Source organism: Pestalotiopsis fici (genome assembly GCF_000516985.1).
Source record: "Pestalotiopsis fici W106-1 unplaced genomic scaffold PFICI_Scf_10, whole genome shotgun sequence".
Classification (NCBI taxonomy): Eukaryota; Fungi; Ascomycota; class Sordariomycetes; order Amphisphaeriales; family Sporocadaceae; genus Pestalotiopsis; species Pestalotiopsis fici.
Window position 1 is genome coordinate 2081401 of NW_006917100.1, and position 17616 is coordinate 2099016.

At 48.5% G+C, this 17616-nt stretch overlaps 8 protein-coding genes across 8 annotated transcripts; 5 read left to right on the top strand and 3 right to left on the bottom strand.

The window, feature by feature from the left end:
• Nucleotides 1-1796: 1796 nt before the first annotated feature.
• Nucleotides 1797-3083, top strand: PFICI_12871 (uncharacterized protein; the record flags this gene model as incomplete). Its single annotated transcript, XM_007841452.1, has 1 exon — nucleotides 1797-3083. The coding sequence occupies one exon, from the start codon at nucleotides 1797-1799 to the stop codon at nucleotides 3081-3083; it is 1287 nt and encodes a 428-aa protein (XP_007839643.1).
• A 468-nt stretch (nucleotides 3084-3551) lies between these two features.
• On the bottom strand, nucleotides 3552-5670 carry PFICI_12872 (uncharacterized protein; the record flags this gene model as incomplete). Its single annotated transcript, XM_007841453.1, has 4 exons — nucleotides 3552-4115; nucleotides 4174-5108; nucleotides 5165-5492; nucleotides 5539-5670. The coding sequence occupies 4 exons, from the start codon at nucleotides 5668-5670 to the stop codon at nucleotides 3552-3554; spliced, it is 1959 nt and encodes a 652-aa protein (XP_007839644.1).
• Nucleotides 5671-6550: 880 nt separating this feature from the next.
• PFICI_12873 (uncharacterized protein) lies at nucleotides 6551-6946 on the bottom strand (the record flags this gene model as incomplete). Its single annotated transcript, XM_007841454.1, has 1 exon — nucleotides 6551-6946. The coding sequence occupies one exon, from the start codon at nucleotides 6944-6946 to the stop codon at nucleotides 6551-6553; it is 396 nt and encodes a 131-aa protein (XP_007839645.1).
• A 69-nt stretch (nucleotides 6947-7015) lies between these two features.
• Nucleotides 7016-7840, bottom strand: PFICI_12874 (uncharacterized protein; the record flags this gene model as incomplete). Its single annotated transcript, XM_007841455.1, has 1 exon — nucleotides 7016-7840. The coding sequence occupies one exon, from the start codon at nucleotides 7838-7840 to the stop codon at nucleotides 7016-7018; it is 825 nt and encodes a 274-aa protein (XP_007839646.1).
• Nucleotides 7841-8806: 966 nt separating this feature from the next.
• PFICI_12875 (uncharacterized protein) lies at nucleotides 8807-10907 on the top strand (the record flags this gene model as incomplete). Its single annotated transcript, XM_007841456.1, has 9 exons — nucleotides 8807-9016; nucleotides 9115-9280; nucleotides 9345-9468; nucleotides 9549-9750; nucleotides 9806-10139; nucleotides 10194-10502; nucleotides 10575-10594; nucleotides 10647-10796; nucleotides 10854-10907. The coding sequence occupies 9 exons, from the start codon at nucleotides 8807-8809 to the stop codon at nucleotides 10905-10907; spliced, it is 1569 nt and encodes a 522-aa protein (XP_007839647.1).
• Nucleotides 10908-11694: 787 nt separating this feature from the next.
• Nucleotides 11695-12393, top strand: PFICI_12876 (uncharacterized protein; the record flags this gene model as incomplete). The annotated part of the gene is made up of 1 exon (XM_007841457.1): nucleotides 11695-12393. One exon carries the CDS (start codon nucleotides 11695-11697, stop codon nucleotides 12391-12393), a length of 699 nt encoding a protein of 232 aa, XP_007839648.1.
• Nucleotides 12394-12539: 146 nt separating this feature from the next.
• PFICI_12877 (uncharacterized protein) lies at nucleotides 12540-12872 on the top strand (the record flags this gene model as incomplete). Its single annotated transcript, XM_007841458.1, has 1 exon — nucleotides 12540-12872. The coding sequence occupies one exon, from the start codon at nucleotides 12540-12542 to the stop codon at nucleotides 12870-12872; it is 333 nt and encodes a 110-aa protein (XP_007839649.1).
• A 1541-nt stretch (nucleotides 12873-14413) lies between these two features.
• PFICI_12878 (uncharacterized protein) lies at nucleotides 14414-17614 on the top strand (the record flags this gene model as incomplete). Its single annotated transcript, XM_007841459.1, has 1 exon — nucleotides 14414-17614. One exon carries the CDS (start codon nucleotides 14414-14416, stop codon nucleotides 17612-17614), a length of 3201 nt encoding a protein of 1066 aa, XP_007839650.1.
• Nucleotides 17615-17616: the final 2 nt, after the last annotated feature.

The window sequence follows — 17616 nt, forward strand, 5'->3', positions numbered from 1 at the left end:
GTATTTAAATATAAATCCTTCGCCGTGGAATATGATATGATGATGACCTGGTAGGCCTCTCAATAAGCACACCAGTGGATACGGAAGCGGACCTCATGCCAACATAACGCCTTCCGTGCTAGAAAAGGCTGGAGCATAAAAACAGAGGTTTGTGTTGGTTACCTATTTGAGCAAGCAGCTTGGATACTAGGTAGTTCTGTCTTCCAATAAGTCCTCTGTTTGTTCGTTTTTTCCCTTCCTCTCGTGCTCTCTTTCTTTTTTCCAATTTCACTCATGATTACTCTCAAACCTGTACGCTTTCTGGTGGTCTGCTCATGATTTCAAATGATGTCTTTTTTCGACTTTGTTGCAAAGCGGATCGCCCGAAGGCAGCGCCCAATATATAATCCACCCAGCGCTTGCGTCGACATCTGTGGTCATCAGCATCGGATAATGATCATGTGGATAAACTACAGCTACACTCGGATTGTATACAAAAGCCGCCGCCCAATGAGCTCGTCGCAGATATGAGACAAGAGTTATCGGGCGGCGACACCAGAAATGATGCAAATGCCGTCGTGACTGAGCTTCCAGGCCAGGACTCTATGGCACAGAATAAGAATAACACTATGACTGAACAGCCGCTGCATGAGCTCCCAGGTTGAGCTGCATTTCAAACACAAGAAGTATACAGAAAAAGGTAAATAAGCGCATGTTGAATCTCTTTTCGGATGTCGTCATTTTTTATACGGGAGGGGAGGGGAGGGAGCACGGCCTTCAAACCCCGGAATGGATTTTGGTCAATTGCAAGACTCCTTGTTCTGGACATGACGACAGAACTGTTGAGTGGTCCCGTATCGAAACATCTTGCGAAACGGGGCGAAGATTGGCAATTGCAGATTATTCTGATAACTCTACTCAAGGTCGATCAACGCGAATCTCAAGAAGCTTAGTTAGGGAGTAATATGGTTCATCATTAAAAAAAAAAAAAAAAAAAAAGAATAACATCATTAGCGCGGTCAATTGGCATGGCCAGCACAAACTCCGCTAAGCTCGTAGCCATAGAGCTTGATGTCAGCCACTGTTGGCCACGCTTGCAAGAACCACATCTTCCTATGAAAACAAGAAGCAAAGTCCCCATGGCCAATCCCTACGGGGAATATATGGAAAGATAAATCCATAATTGATTGATATGGGGTGCTGCATCTGTAATACCAACATGGTCAATGATGTTGAGGATAGGCGCCTGGATAATTTGCAAGTCAGTCGCCGCATTAGGGCGGCCCCCAAACGTGGGTGCTCTGATGCCTGTACGGCTCGGTATGTAGGTATGGAGCACAAGGTGGCAGGGGGGGTAATATGGGCCTGCCTCCGCTCACTAGGGTATTGTTTATCGTTGTCTTGGTTTGGTTGAAGACAACCTTAACCAGCTCAGGCCTAGGTTAGACAAGTAGGGAAGAAAACAGAGTAGACGACCAGGGGGTGGGGAGAGGCGCCGGTCATATGACCGGTCATCTTATCATTCCACTGCAAACAGGCTAACGAATCACCGTGCCTAATGTCGACGGCCAGTACAGATCTATAGTTCAGGTGGAAGCACTGGAGAACATGGACTATCGCGTACAAGAATGGAACCTAGAAGTGTTGATCATATTATAGACTATTTCCATGAGCGGAAGTCCTCTATTAAAGGTCTTTGCCCGGTAGCTTACAACATCTTAGATGAATATAAATATAAACATATGAAATTAATCACTGGGAGTAGCTGCCTGTTACATTTTGGTTCAATTGTCTCAGTGTGCGGCCAAAGCAAGGCGATGGCCAGCTATTCAAACCACCTCTTCCAGGCGAGCCTGGCTGCGGCTTTGCCGGACCTTTCAACTTCCACACGAGCCGTGCACGCAGATGACATCCTCAACAATGTCGACGACGTGGCACCACCTATCCATGTCACCACAACATTCCGTTATCCACGAGATGTGCACTGCTTACGACCACATCACGAGAGGCCTACGTATCCCGTGTTGGATGTTGGAGAGCACTGCTACTCAAGGCAGTCCACACCCGGGTTGTCGCGTCTGGAAGCCGTATTGTCGTCGATCCTGGGACAGCCATGCATTGCCTACTCTTCCGGCCTGGCCGCGTTCCACGCCCTGTTGAATATGCTGAACCCGAAGAGAGTGTCTATTGGCGCAGGCTATCATGGATGCCACGGCACGCTCGAGCTCTACGCCCGCGCGTCCGGCACCGAGGTGCTCCCGCTCGATTGTGCCGTGGACCAACTCGGTCCCGGCGACCTGGTCCATCTCGAGACACCCGTGAACCCCACAGGAAAAGCCTTCAATATCCAGTATTATGCAGACAGAGCCCATTCTCGAGGTGCATACATCAGTGTGGACTCGACGCTTGCGCCCCCTCCGCTTCGGGACGCCTTTCTCCACGGCGCGGATGTCGTGATGCACTCTGCGACGAAATACATTGGCGGGCATTCCGATTTCCTGTGCGGGATATTGGCGGTCAAGAGCAGCAGTGGTGGCCGCGGTAGCGACTGGCTTCAGCAGCTCCACCGAGACAGGCTGTATCTCGGGTCGGGCATGGCGGGCTTCGACAGTTGGCTTGCGACGAGGAGTATCCGAACCATGGAAATGAGAGTATTGAGGCAAAGTCAGTCAGCCGAGTTTATTGTTGGCGCATTGCATTCTGCACTGATGGTGGGTTCTCAACCACTGACATCAAAGATCCTTGGTGACGAAGATGCCCTGACCATCCAAAAGGTGGTCAAGGAGATTCACCATGCAAGCTTGGAGGTTGATGCCGATTCGGCAGGAGGCTGGCTACGAAAGCAGATGCCCCAAGGCTACGGACCCGTGTTTGCCCTCACTCTCCGGGAGGTTGAGTTTGCGAGGAATCTGCCGTCTAAGCTTCTTCTCTTTCATCACGCAACCAGTCTTGGCGGTGTCGAGAGTTTGATCGAATGGCGGACAATGACTGACGCGACCGTGGCCAAGGACCTCTTACGAGTCAGTATCGGTGTGGAAAGCCCTGAAGACCTCTTGGCAGATTTGATTCAGGGCTTAAGAGCAGTTGCAAATAAATCTAATTAGGGGCTTCCATCTCGTTCGGTAGAAATACAAGGATTGATCACAAGTTCAATCATACTATCAACATCCATTTCTCTGCAATTCTGACTTACTGGGCGATCAAACAAGAATACTTGCAGTCGGTCGTCCCCCGAGCTATGTCTGTATATATTCACGAGGTTCCCGAAGTTCCCGCTAGGAGGTAGGGCCTAAGAGTCTTTCGAAACGAATCATCTACTCTCGTGTTCATCTGCTCCCTGGTGTATTGCGCACTCTTTCCAACAGAATCGCATATCTTTAGACTAGCCACTATCAGAAATTTCTCAATTGGATTCGGTGAAAACATCATTCAAAATGGACGACGGTCTGCCCAAAACAAAAAAGCCTTCTTCTGCTTGCAAAACGCCATCACTATCACAATTAGCCATTTGGCAGCTACCTACGAGGTTTGATTGCACCCGAGTTCCTCTACTCAATACAAACGCAGAGGGCCTACAAATTACCGACTTCCCATGTTCCAAAAAACGGGCTACCAGGGACTTGGGATTGGAAGAAAGAATCGTAGGTCATATCCAAGTTCGAACTATTGCCTGACATGGGCCAAGGCGCATGGGGTGTCGGTTGTACGAAATGTGCATCAAGATCTGATACAGGCGCGGCGGGAAACGGTGAGTGAACATCAGGTCGGGCTTGACTAGCATGCTCTACTCTGATCCCTTCAGAATTTACCGGGTTTCTTCTCTTGCCCGACTGTGGTGGCAACGCCTGACCGTTGGAGAGAACCACTTCGACAGTGGGACTATGAGAAATCTCCATTTCGACAATGTCTTCTCCTTCGTCGATGTTATTTTCTGAAACGGAATAAGATGCGTCGAAAAGCCCCCCAGGTTGAGGCAAAGTCGTCGAGCTCCTATTGGCGGCCAAGTTGTAGAGGAGGATGTCCCACATTGAACGCGTATTGATTGAGAGAGTCCTGGGTGTTGGATCTTCTTGTTCCTTTGCTCGCTGAGAATCCAACGCAAATGCCGAGCCGACCAGAGCTTGCAGCTTTTCATGCTGCTCAAGAATTAGCGGTACGAATTGAAAGACATGTCAGAGATGTTGTGCAACCCACCATCCATCGACACGAGGGCCAACGCAATGCCAACTCTGCCAAAAATGCAATGCACCTTGTGAGTCTGCCCAGCGCCGCCTCTCTGGTGGTTCTGTCGGCTGCTCGGCAAAAGTAAATATGAATGGTTGCTGCAATCGCCGTGCAATGACCGATGAACGGATCCGAGACGCGGTACTCCTTGTTTGTGACCATGTCGATGAGACGCGCGACCCACGTGCTATGGACAAATGCATGCTCCGATGATGTTTTCCAGAAGGTATTGGGAACGGCCAGCCGGGCCGAATGCCGTGACCACGACGAATACAAAAAGGGGTGGTTCAACATGCCGTGGATGGTATGGTACGTGAACTGCAGATATAACCAGGGACTCCAGTATTCCCGATCGTTTTGGAGTTGGCGGTTCTCCTGGTCAGGAAAGCGTGCCGAGTCGAAGCGATGATGCGCGGGTAGTTTCGTCTCCAGGTCCATGAGATGGGCACTGATGATAGCGTACCCAGATTCGATGGACCACGGGGCCGGCGCACAATTGTTCTGCTGAGCCCATTGATTCACATACGTCCGAACTTCTCCCCATAGAGTGGACAGCTGAATCATATAAGCCCAGATTCCACTGCTCTTTGTAATACTGTTCAGTCTGATGTGTTGAGGCATCATCTCTTCTTGCGGCATATGTGGGCATAGCTCATTTAGCTTCTCCCCCAGGTTTGAATGAGTCGCAACAAATTGCGGTCTGGTAACATCTTCCAAGATATTAGTTGCGGAGCTTTGCTGCCCATACTTTTGTTGTAGCAAGTGTAAGCTCCAGAACAATCTTCTGTGTGACTCTGTACGCGACTCAACTTCTGTAAGATGATTAGTCTCAAAATCGAGGTTGGCACATTTTGCAAGCGTCGTTGCGATGCCCACGTGCAACCTCAAGAGGACTTGGTTGTTGGCTGTATCGCTCGTTCAGCACACGCATTTCAGCCATGCGTACAGGACCGATACTAACCTTGCAGATTCGCAAGTGCAAGTAGGCAGAGACTCTGGATGGTTGAGAGTGAGACGTTGCCAATTCCGATCTGCCGCATAATGCGCTCTCTTGCAGCCTGGGCATATGTTTGGCTCAATTCATCAGATCGGCCGTGGAAGAAAGGATGCCTTGAATGACACGAGGAGAGCGCCAGCAGAGAGAATAGTGTCTCCTCGCGGCAATCTTGGATCGACGAGAATTCTTCTCGGTCGAACAGCCATAGAGGTTGCATGTGACAATAATGGAAATAAGAATCAACGGCGTCTGCAAGAACATCTCCCGCGGGCATAAGGCTGTAGACAGTTAGCTGGAGATATCATGCAATAGCAAAAAATTCTTAGGACATTCCTAACCGCTGTTGCATCACCGATTTCGGCGCAGAGTGATTGCTGAAGTTGACGATCCTGAGATTCGCGTGAGTCTGCTGTACTCCTCGTGGGAGATTCGGTATCCCTGCCCGAGCTACCAAACAACAATACCGGCATCGTTAGCGACTGGGAGTATGAGACAAGTCTAGAGCCATTGAGACGCTTCAATTCATACTTTTGTCTTTCCATCATCCTCATTCTAGCTTCAAGCTGGGCCAGTCGTCTTTCCTAAATACCACCATATCCTGAGTTCCCCACGTTTGTGTGGCCGTGGATGAATTCAAGCATACTGTATCTATTGAATTCCCACCATGCAGAGGAACCGGAGTCAAGACATCTCTGTGAAGCTCTGGGTATTTGCACGTTTTGAATAGGCGATTGCAGCTTGAACATGCCGGTCTTTCGCCGGGACATCGAGTTTTTTTCCTCCTATGTGCAGTGCATCCGGTCAGCGAGAGAACCATCGGCGTCCAACAGTGTGTCGCCAAAGTCGCGAGCAAACGCAGCAAAATCTACTCTCGATGATGTTGAAACCTACCGGCAATTCTCGCATGCTTGATGCAGCCGTTTGTGCGGGCGACTCTGTGTCTCTGCGAGCGGCATCTCATCAATGTTGGTCGAATGAGAAGACCGTTATCAAAGGCCTTGTTATTCGAGAGTTGTAGCACGCGACATATATCTACTCCCACACTAGCCGCCTAAGCTTGGCGTGGAGCTCCCACTTTTGCGACATGGCTTAGCGGGTATATACCTACTAGGTACGCGATAGAGCGGGAGGGATACCCAAGATACCGTATGTACGTACTATCAATGGTGGGGTGGAAAGGTCACACTCCGAATGCGCTCTTCTCCCGTTGGTCTCTGCCTTGAGGGGCACTGTGTACCTACCTAGACACGACCGCTTTCACAAGTTGTGGTTTGAAGGATTCATTAAAATCTAGAGTACTCCGATCCCAATCAACAAGTGGACTATTCTCGGAAAAATCACCACTCCATATCACCACTCTATGTTAGCCCCTTGTGAAGTCTTGCACACCAGTCCATCACAGAAAGCATCGTCGCCCTTGGTGACCCCCGAATGGGATATGGCACGACGAGCCGGCCACAACTCTTCTCCGTTCTCCTCCTCTTTCCTGCGATGCTCCGTCACAAGCTGTCTCACCGTATTTTGGAAGAAGATTGGTGCGCTCTCCAAATCTGGGTGTAACTCTCCATTGACAAAGACCCCCGCTCCCAGGTTTTTCTGGACCGCATCGCACAGGTACTTGTCTTCTGCGAGGACTCGTTTGAAAAAAGAGTCAATATGCTCAAACTCGTCATCTGTGGCATCTTTATGCCGATATACCTCATATTCCATAGAACATGTACTGACTGATGTGGGGACGCATCGCATCATATAAAAGAAGTGAGGTCTAGAATGAGAAAAAAAAGATGTTAGAGAGAGGGTGTGTCCAGAGGAGAATTACCACACGTACGAGACAGTCATGCAGGCATTCGGGAAATAATAGGTGCTGACATTTTTGATGTCATCTTCCTCTTTTCCCTTCTTCGGCCGCGAAAAGTGTTGGATGTAGCCCGGTTTCGATACTGTATAGTAAAAGGACAAGTCGGCCAACTTTCTGACATCTGGGTGTGCAACTTGGCAATGGTAGCATTCATTATAATTGTCGGCAAGTGTTTTCCAGTTGTAGTTGCCTTGCATGGCCCAGACGTGATCGAAGCGGTATTGTGAGAAGTCGAAAGCTTGAAATCGTTCCTGTGTGTCGGCCCCGTTCAAGTCGTCGTTCCACTTTACTTCAGGTTCTGGGGACGCGTCTAGATTGACCCATACGAAGCCTAACGCATCCACGTGTACATGGATTGGAAGAAGGCTGTGGTTTGCTTTGCCAAAAGTTGGTACGGCGTCGAAGCGAGGCGCTTTGGCAAGCTGGCCATTCAAACCGTAAGACCAACCGTGGTACTTGCACGAGAACATCTTTGCGTTTCCTTCATCTGCAGTAACCACAGGGAAAGCTCTGTGCCGGCAGATATTGTGGAAACCATTCAAGGTATCACCATCTTTGTCCATGCACAGTACAAACGCGTATCCGGCCTGTTCGAAGCGTAGAAAGTCTCCTGGCTTGGTGAAGCGCAGTCTATGCGTCACGAGCAGCCATCGCTTGGAGAAGATGGCTCGTCGCTCCAACTGATACATCTCGTCCCTCCGGTACCAAGATGCCGGGAGTGCTCGAGCTTCTTCATGGTCAGAGTTGGCCGGCAGATATTCGTCTTGATTCGCCTTCGGCATTGTGAGGAACGAGCCAAGTGTTGAAAGCATGATGGGCTTGGGTGGCTATAGATTTAGCGAAAATTCAAGTGCGAGAAGAGGAGGGAGTAGGCGAAGTATTGGTTTCAAGATTACAAGTCGCTGCATTACAACTGAACAAAACAGCTAATTGCAGGCGTGAAACGGAAATCGAGCTTTAGTCTTCCTTTGAATCATTCAAATATCCATCAAGCTACTCACGAGGCAGCGCTGACATATCCCACTCGGGGTTCTACACGGTCCTGCCTCCCCGTAAGCTCTTGCACTGCTCCCATGAAACCATCTCTATCTTCTTTCCTCGAAATCCTACGTTGCGTCGACAGTCGCCCCGGAGTCGATTGGTCGCGGACAGTGAAAGTTTCCAACAGACACCGTATGGTTGGACATTTGAGTCTCACGTGAACGGCATCGTTCTCCAAGCATTCCCCTCGTTCCCCGGCCGATCCCGCCTAGCATTGATACAGTCAGGCGAGGCCGGAGCCTCCCCGAAGGCCACCGGTCACGTGTGCCGCGTCGTATCGCGGGGCAGGGGCCCTTTTTCGCGAAGCGGCTTGATGCACTACTCAATGAGGTCGTATCTTGATAATCAAAATCTTTCTGATTCGCGGGTTTGGACCATAAAGGGCTTGAGGAGCCTCTCTGATTGCTAGGTACCCCGGCGAGAATCCAATCAAAAGCTAAATCTGATAAGTACCTTCTTGGCTGTGGGCTAGGGTCCCACTTCCACGGGGTAATATGGGCCTGCCTCCGCTCACTAGGGTGAATATGGAATTGTTTATCGTTGTCTTGGTTTGGTCAAAAGACAAAACAGCTCAGGCCTATACAAGAGTTTGTCCGAGCTGTGAACTTGAAAAAGGAGCCCAGACCCCCAAGGCCGTCCGGAATCTCACATGTTCATGGTGTCTGAGCAAAATATTTTTCTTCATCTCATCTAACCTCTCTGTTGGTATGGCAGACGAAAACACCTCAGAGAGTTCTGGCAAGAATGATCAGCCACTGGAAAAGTATGCAGATAGAGAGCGATATGCCGGACTAGGTGATGATGGAACTGGTCCCATTGATGCTTTGAGTATCGATATTGGAGCAGTGGAAGATCAAGTGTTCTCCATGAGTGAGATCGATCCAGTGCTTGACGCAAAGATGCGCCTCGTGAACAAGGTCTGACGACTTCCGAATCTGGCATATAACAGCTTATAGACTGATGGCATTCTGTGTAGACAATGGATTAAATCGGATGGACCAACTTGCACCTAAAGCTATTCTTTCTAAACGGCTTCGGATACGCCGCTGACTCTCTCATTCTCGCGCTCCAGGCTGTGACTGCCAGTCAAGCTGCTCTTGAGTTCCAGCCGTCATTTGCATATGGCCTTAATGTTGCTGTGTATACAGGCATGCTACTCGGAGTATTGTTCTGGGGACTAGGTAGCAGAAATCCTCCCCGTCGGTGCCGTAGCAAGCCTTTTACTGAATTGTAATTTCTCGCTAGGTGCGGATGTAATCGGTCGCCGGTTTGCATTCAACGTCTCCCTTTTCTCCTCGTCTATTTTTGCCATCGTTGCTGGTGCGTCACCTAATTGGATCGTGCTTGCAACTTTTGTTGGTCTAGCTGCGTAAGTCATCTACTCTCCTCAGGCATCCCCTTGATGTGATGATCTTGCTATTATGACTGATACTCAGCATGGGATTTCAGATTCGGTGCCGGCGGAAATCTTGTACTTGACACTACAGTATTCCTCGAGTTCCTTCCTAGCAATAAGCAATGGCTGATTACGATGATGGCATGTTGGTGGGGCCTCGCGTATGTGATTGTTGCAGCATTCTGCTGGCCCATTTTCTCGAATCCGAAATATACTTGCGAGAGTGTCGCTGCTTGCACCAAAGACAACAATATGGTAAGTTTATATGGATACTCCCTAAATGTAATATCGAAACTAAACTGAAAGTTAGGGGTGGCGGTATATCTGGTACGGCAATGGAGCTCTGGTGTTCGTCTGCAGTGTTTTACGAGTCACGGTGATTCGGCTCAGAGAGACTCCCAAGTATCTGCTTATCAAAGGTGACGATGCTGCAGTTGTCGAGATTTTCCAGGAAATCGCTCATAAGTATCACCGGCCATGCCGCCTGAGTCTAGACTCATTGAGGTCTCTTGGTACTATCGACTCCACCTATGGCGCATCTAGATACAGTGTCGGCGAGTTCTGGGCGCACATCCGTGGATTGTTTGTGACTAAGAAGTTGGCAGTCTCGACACTCATGATTTGGTTATCGTGGCTTCTAGTTGGTACGATTGCCATAACTTATTTGTTTTTGAGAATATCTATACTGACGTCTCTAGGATTGGCATATCCACTCTTCTATGTCTTCCTTCCCGATTATCTCGCCACGCGCGGCGCTCAAACCGGAGAGACAGGTGTGTATTACCAGTGGCGAAACTACATGCTCAGCAGCGTCGCTGGTATTTTTGGTCCTATAGCTGCTGCGTTCATGTGCAATTTCAAGCTACTTGGTCGCAAATACACAATGGCAATTGGCGCTCTCATCACCATGGCCTTATTCTTCGCCTATACTAGCGTACAGACTCCAGCCCAAAATGTTGGTCTGAGCTGTGCGATTTCTTTTTCCTTGAATATCTATTACGGCACCCGTAAGTCGCTCTGCATTTGAACTTTGCCGGCATTACCGAGGTGTTGCTCCTACTGACAGCAGATCCTATCAGTATACGCCTATACTCCAGAGGTTCGTGAGGGATATAATCAGGGTTGAGACGTAGTGACTGACAAGGCAATAGTCTCTACCCTCAGCACATCGTGCGACAGGCAATGGAATCGCCGTAGCGTGCAATCGAGTCATGGGGTTGGTGTCCTCATTCGTAGCTGCGTACGGTGACACTGCGACATCAGTGCCAATCTTTGTGTGCGCCGCACTCTACATCGTTATGGTGAGACGCACTCTTTGCAATGCCATCGGAAATAGATGTTGACCAAAAGCTTTCTAGGCTATTGTGGCTATCCTATTTCCTTTTGAGCCTTACGGCAAGCGAGCTATGTAGAAGAATGGACTCGGAATGGCGCGCGTATTTCTGCTATGACAAGTTCAATTGGGAATGGTAAACAATAGTAGAGCTATGAAGCCTCTAAAACAAGGCCTTTTGTTTTTCTTGGCAAACATGGATTATTAATTGACTTGAGCCGATGGTGATTTCAGCTCAATGGTAGGAGCAATGCTTATGAATAGTTCTACAATGAATTTATCTGTCAACAGAGTGCAAATGGGCTGAAATAGCGCCTGTCTCTGGGATTCTCGTTGACAAGTGCTACAGCAGTTGACCACTCATCCCTTCCTCGCCAAGTTGTGTTTTCCAACATCTTAAATTTCAAGGGAAATTACGGAGGGATAAGAAGCTCAAGCTTCAGCGAAACGTTACATGCAGCTTAGTAAGCCGAAAACATGCACAAGAAACCCCAGAGAGTGGTGATCCAGCACATGTTCACTTGAATTGTAACTTGAAAATCGCAGACTAGTGACAGTCGCACTGTAAACTGTTGGTTTAGGAAGATGATCAATTAACTCGGCACGACCCTCGGAATAGGAGTGCGCTCCCCGAGCTACTCCCCGAGTGACGGTCACCTGAGCGGCCCCTCCCGTGCTCTAAGCCGGCGTGTACGACTCCATGTACAGAGTACTACATCGCTGACGTGGCCGGCTGGAATCTAGTATCTTAATGGGATACCTAATATGTGAACACGCTCTTAAAACCACACTTCGCTTGGTCTCGTCATCATTTCTTGATGACAGTCATCAGATCAGATAGTTTACAACAACGATAGAGCAGAGCAATGGAAAAGTTTGATGTGGCTGTAGTTGGGCTTGGTGCATTTGGAAGTGCAGCAGTGTGGCAAGCGGCCCGAAAAGGGGCCAAGGTGGTAGGATTTGAACAATTCGAGTTTGGACATGTGCATGGTGCATCCCATGATACTTCTCGAATTGTCCGTACGTCGTATGATGCTCCGGAATACGTCGCACTCGCCAAGTCCGCGTACGAAGAATGGACCGAGCTGGAGAAATCCACAGGAGTCAAGCTCTTGACCATGACTGGTGGCATCGTTGTCCTTGCAAGCGACCGTCATTGGTCTGCTGGTGCAAAGACCACTGATTACACGGCAAGTTTGGACGCCAATAACGTGCCGTACGAGCTCCTCAGTGCCAAAGAGGTCAAGAAGCGTTGGCCTCAAATCAACGTTGGAGAAGATGTGAATGCGGTGTATACCGCCGACACCGGAATGGCACATGCGGCAAAGTCAGTGGCGGCGATGCAATTCACGGCGCGGGCTCATGGGGCTATACTCAAGGAGAACACAACCGTCACCGAGGTGATTCCTTTTAAAGAAGTCTCCAACGGCAAAGGAGTACTCGTCAAAACGACAAAGGGTGATTTCCTGGCAAACAAGGTCATCCTCGCCGCGGACGCCTGGATCAACAAATTGCTCGCCCCCTCGGGGTCCACATTCCGCTCACGATCATGCAAGAACAAGTAACATACTTCAAGCCAAAGAACCCGACATCTTTCGAGCCTGGCCGCTTTCCAGTCTGGATCTGGATTGTTGGTGGCACGACATTTTACGGTTTTCCCACCTTTGGCGAACCTACAATCAAGGCTGCTCGTGACGTCTCAGACAATCACATGACCCCGGACGAGCGTACCTATGTGCATTCCCCGGAACTTCTCCATGAGTTAACCACTTTCATGAATGGATTCATCTCGGAGGACCAGAAGCTCGAAGTCCTTCGGACGGTAACCTGTCAGTATGCAATCACTCCGAACCGGCAATTCGTGCTCGGTGCATTGGAGAATCATCCAGAAATTTTTGTTGCCTTGGGAGCTGGTCACGGTTTCAAATTCGCACCAGTTATTGGACGTGTGATGGCAGAGCTGGCTATAGATGGAAAGACGACAGAAGATCTCTCCAAGTTCGGCATTCCGTCAAGTCCATTACCTCGTCAAAGTAGAATATAGCATAGCAATTTCCACGCGGCATCCATTGTTGGATGGGAAGATTTGCACAGAGTCACGACTTTCTGGCGGACGTGCGGGTGATTTCGACTATGCAAGTACGCTAGTGTCGACTTCGGCACTCTATTAATCTAGTATCTCAAGTTCTTGGCAAACCAGCCAGATGAATGTGCCGTCAGCTCTGAGGGACAGATACCGGTGCAGTACATCTTGCATCTGGCTTGTAGCCTTTGATGCCGGACAAATCCACACCCAAACCTCTTATGAATACTATTATCGATACATTTGTGTAAGGTTACTCGCAAGTCTCGGTAGAGATCCGATCTCTTACCAAGCAAGGGACCTGTATAATATCACTTTCATTTAGCTTAAGGATTAATAACCGGTTATTTTAAATTCCATTTTAAGCATATTTAAAACGTTAATTTAAATTACTGCATTAAAGTCGAGGTTTGGCAGCAAGGAGACGAATCGAGTTCCTCCCGCTTTCCGCCATAGCACAGCCATTGCGATTAATAACCAAAACATCCAGAATCGCAATTCATTGCCACAACGTTGTAAAGAGAAAGAGTCATAGAAAAAACATATTTACATCATAATATAACAACTAAGAAGTCGTCAATCCCTTGTGACTCCCCAGAAATCAATTACGCAAATTTAAAAAATGACTTGTTTACTAGAATCTATAATAAGGCTTCGAAGAGTTGGTGGGTTGGAACCGGATCTATTTCGCTAATAATTTGGCTTGGCGTATCTTCGCCCCCTGCAAGCCTTTTTCAGTCCTCGAGACTTATGCATGTCTCAGTATGCAACTGCAGCATTGCCACCAAGGCGTACATTCTGACGAAGCTCCAGCCTTGGGCGCTCGTCATTCTCTCCATGGATCAATTGTGGTGGAATTAGGATGGAAGTGTAAGATTCGACGCGAATAGTGGAAGCCCCGAAGCATCGATCTAGTCCGCGGACAGTCTGTAATGGTGCAGATATTCCCAGCATCTCTTGTAATTTCAAGCGCAGCGGCAGTACATTGGACCCCGCGCCAATGGACTCCTGCAGTGCGCGGTGCAACATTGGCTGCTTCAGGAGATCAGCAGTCACATGCTTAAGAAGTCCAAATTGGACCGTCCGTACTCTTTATTGCGTTGCATTTAGCCCCCATTGACATCCAAATATACAGTATTGGCACAGCCTTGCGATGAATTGAGAGGCAAGACCGCCTCGTATTCTTAATGTGTGAGACGATGACATATCAACATGCATATTAGACCGGGCTGCAAGGCGTTTCGGGGGTTCTCCTCCGGCCGAGTTTGCGTTATTACTAGCTTTGGTTCTTCTTTAGCAGAGCGGGTATGTATTCTTGCTCTCCTTATCCTTTTCTGACAATCTCCTACGATACAGTATTTGCCAGCATTGATGTGCGGAAGGTTCTATCTGCTTGCAAGCTCTACACGTTGACGATTGCATAAACCGGAACCTCCGAATTAACGCTCGCTTTGGATCAGAATCCAAATATCGCCTATAATTGGCTGCACTCGATCTCCAAGATGGAGACAACATCTGGAAGAAACCTAACCCCAAGCCACAGGCTACGAGATCACACAATAAATGTGAATGGCGACTATTCTGCTATCGAGTCAAATGAACCCGATGATGGCGATATTTCCAATTCGCGATGTCGAAGAGAATGTCGGATTGCTAATCAGCAAGCCGTCCGTACAGATGTGGTGGCGCCCGACTTATTGAATCACATCTCCTCAGAATCACAAAGCCTTAGAGAGCACCAACAGGCTTGTCATAGGCTGTTGGAAACGAGACATGCTGATCAACTGTCGCTGCTCCCTGGTGGGGGACATAATGGTCACCATCATCCGAAAACACCCTGGCAGCCTTTCTATCTACGAAGAACAACCTCTCTCTTATTTATGGGAGTTTTTGTGCTCATGATTGTTGGGCTTGAAACGCTGTCCACAATCTCGACCCAGCAGTCTGGTCTACCAGGAGGGATGCCATTTATGCGATACATGTGGAGCTACGGAACTACTGGCATTCTTACCTTGACTGCAGCATTTTGGCACCGCTTGGACTACGAAACAAAAGTGGCAGTCCCGTGGTTTAAAGCAAATCCGATTATTACCAGCAAAGCGGCCTTGGAAGTCGACTACATTGATACTTGGTCCTTATTGGTCCCATTCAAAGCTTTTAGGAATAGGGATTGGGATGTAACCAGCAGCTCCAGTATATCCCTGCTACTTCAAGTGGTGATTGTGCTGTCCACGGCATTATTTTCCTTGATGCCAACAAACTTGACCAACGACGCCGAACCTATCTTCTTAACGAGTCGATTTGTCGATGATCCAACGCGCCTGAAGAACAGCGAGTCACTGCTTCCCTACTACATTGTCATGGGATCAGAAGCTCCAGACGGCCGATTATCTGATAATGGCGCTCTAAGGAATGCTCGCTTGACTTACCCCGAAGGTTGCACGGATCAATTCGCTTACCAGACATTTGATCCGGTGTCCTCAAACCTGATAGAGGTCAAAGCGACTGTTGAAGGGCTGAGTCTGGATCTTGCATGTGAACCAGCAAGTGTAGAAAAGGTGGTGATAATGCCGGAGTATTTTCTTACGTTCCAAGAAGATAATACTATATATATCACGGGTGAAGGTCCATATTTCCCAGTCACTTACCAAGGCTGTCAAACAAACATTAGCTGGGACAACTTTGATCCAGAACGAAAGGCCAACACAACTTTCCGTGAAAATGGAATGATGTTGAATGGTATTCGTGGCTTCGGTGGCATGCAGTGCAATTCAACGAATAAGCATGATCACCGACTAGTTTTGCTGTCTTTCGAGGTAGAATTGCACTCAACTAAACAAAATATCGTTATTAAAAATGACAGTGACATGGGTGCTGGGAAGGAGGGATATAATATCACCGTTGATGCAACTGTTTCACAAGCAGTAGCATTGGCGTGTAAGCCATCTTTGGAACAGATCTCGCTCAACGTTTCTCGGAACAGTGAAGGAGTACAGAGCGTTGCTCCTATCAACGGGGAACCTGTTGATTCCTTGAGATTCGTACACCCTTGGGATTTCATCGACTTTTTCTTCGACAAATATGCCATTTCAACGTCAGCATATGATGTTTCAGAAGTCAATATGACTATAGGGGCTAATGGGTGGTCCCAGATTGTTTTGGCTTTTTGTGGCCGGTCTTGCAATCAAACACCGAGACTCCTGAATGGGACATTTCTCGAGGAAATTCTGGCTTCGTTCTTCTCATATTTTGCGGCCGCCACTGCGCACGCATTGCTTCGGGAAAGGGCTCAAATCACATCAACTGGAATCTCTTCAGTCAATATGACGAGCCTACGGGTGCAACCGATGGTATGCGAAGCCATGGTTGCACTGCTGACTGTGGTTATCTTGACAATTTTGGTGACTCAATTCAAGCACGAAAGAATCATGCCATGCATGATAAGCCCTGGATCGATCGCGGCCATGGCGATCCTCGCCGGCCGAACTGCATCCTCCGGCTTCTCCACTGATCTCGGGTCGGTAAGGACAACGCAATTACTTGCATGGTTGAGTACATCTCTCTGTGAAAATTTCTTTCCATACCAATTGGTCGTCCCTGCCTGGACAAAAATGAATACCCACCTCAGCAATCTCAAGAGGACAGCGGAAAATGAACGGCCAACATCATCTGATAACGACAAGTTCAAGCATCCGGGTCCACTGCGGCCACTCAATCGATTGGCTTTCACTGTAGCCACAACAGGATGTGCAATCACATTAATGGGCTTGCTTCGAAAGTCTGCTAACGAGGAAGGCTTAGGAGATGCTGAAGGTTCAAAATACCTCCTTTATCTCTGGACCGCAGTTCCAGCCGCGATTCTGACTACCTTGTCATGGTGGATGTCATCTATTGACACCCAAGTTCGGCTTTTCGCACCTTACAACTGTCTTAAGCACGACAATTGCCGCAGCTCAATTCTTCATATGGATCTAATGCGAGGGCTGATTCCCACAATTCTCTACCAGGAGCTAAAAACCTCCAATTTCGCTGCTGTTTTAACTACAATTTCTGCTCTGCTTGGAGCAACTCTGACTACTGCCTCAGCTGCCCTGTTCCATGTCATTATACATCCTGTTTCGGAGCCAGTCGAACTCACGCTTCAAACGATTTTGACGGCGCCAACCCCAAAGCCAGTCGCGGTTACCGATTCCTGGAGCCTTGCGCTCAGGAATCCTTCATACGTTGACACGACTCGTCCTTCATCGTTGATCCTCGAGACTAATTTGTCTTACTCACAAGAGGTTTATCAGGACCTCGTGTTCCCCACGTACTCGATAATAACTCTCGACACCGCAAATGCCTCTCAAACAAACAATGTCTCATCGGCTACCATAAAAGCTATAACACCAGCATTGCGGCCACGATTGTCTTGTCGTCTGTACAACGAGGCTGATATAGAGGCAGTCTATAAGCGTGATCAGCCAAAGGTGTGGAGTGACGACCTACTGAATAGCATTTCCGTCAACATCACGTCGGAGTACTCCTGCTGGCAGCATCATCCTTTGATTAAAAGTACAGCGCTCTTTGAGACTGGAAATCTTTCAGAGCTGTTTTTTGCAGCTACAGCTTCAAACACGGCTTCAACTATACTGATGAGTGGCTGCCGTAGCTTTCTCTATATTTGGGGCTACCATGACTCCTCGCCCGGTCCTGTTGGATAATA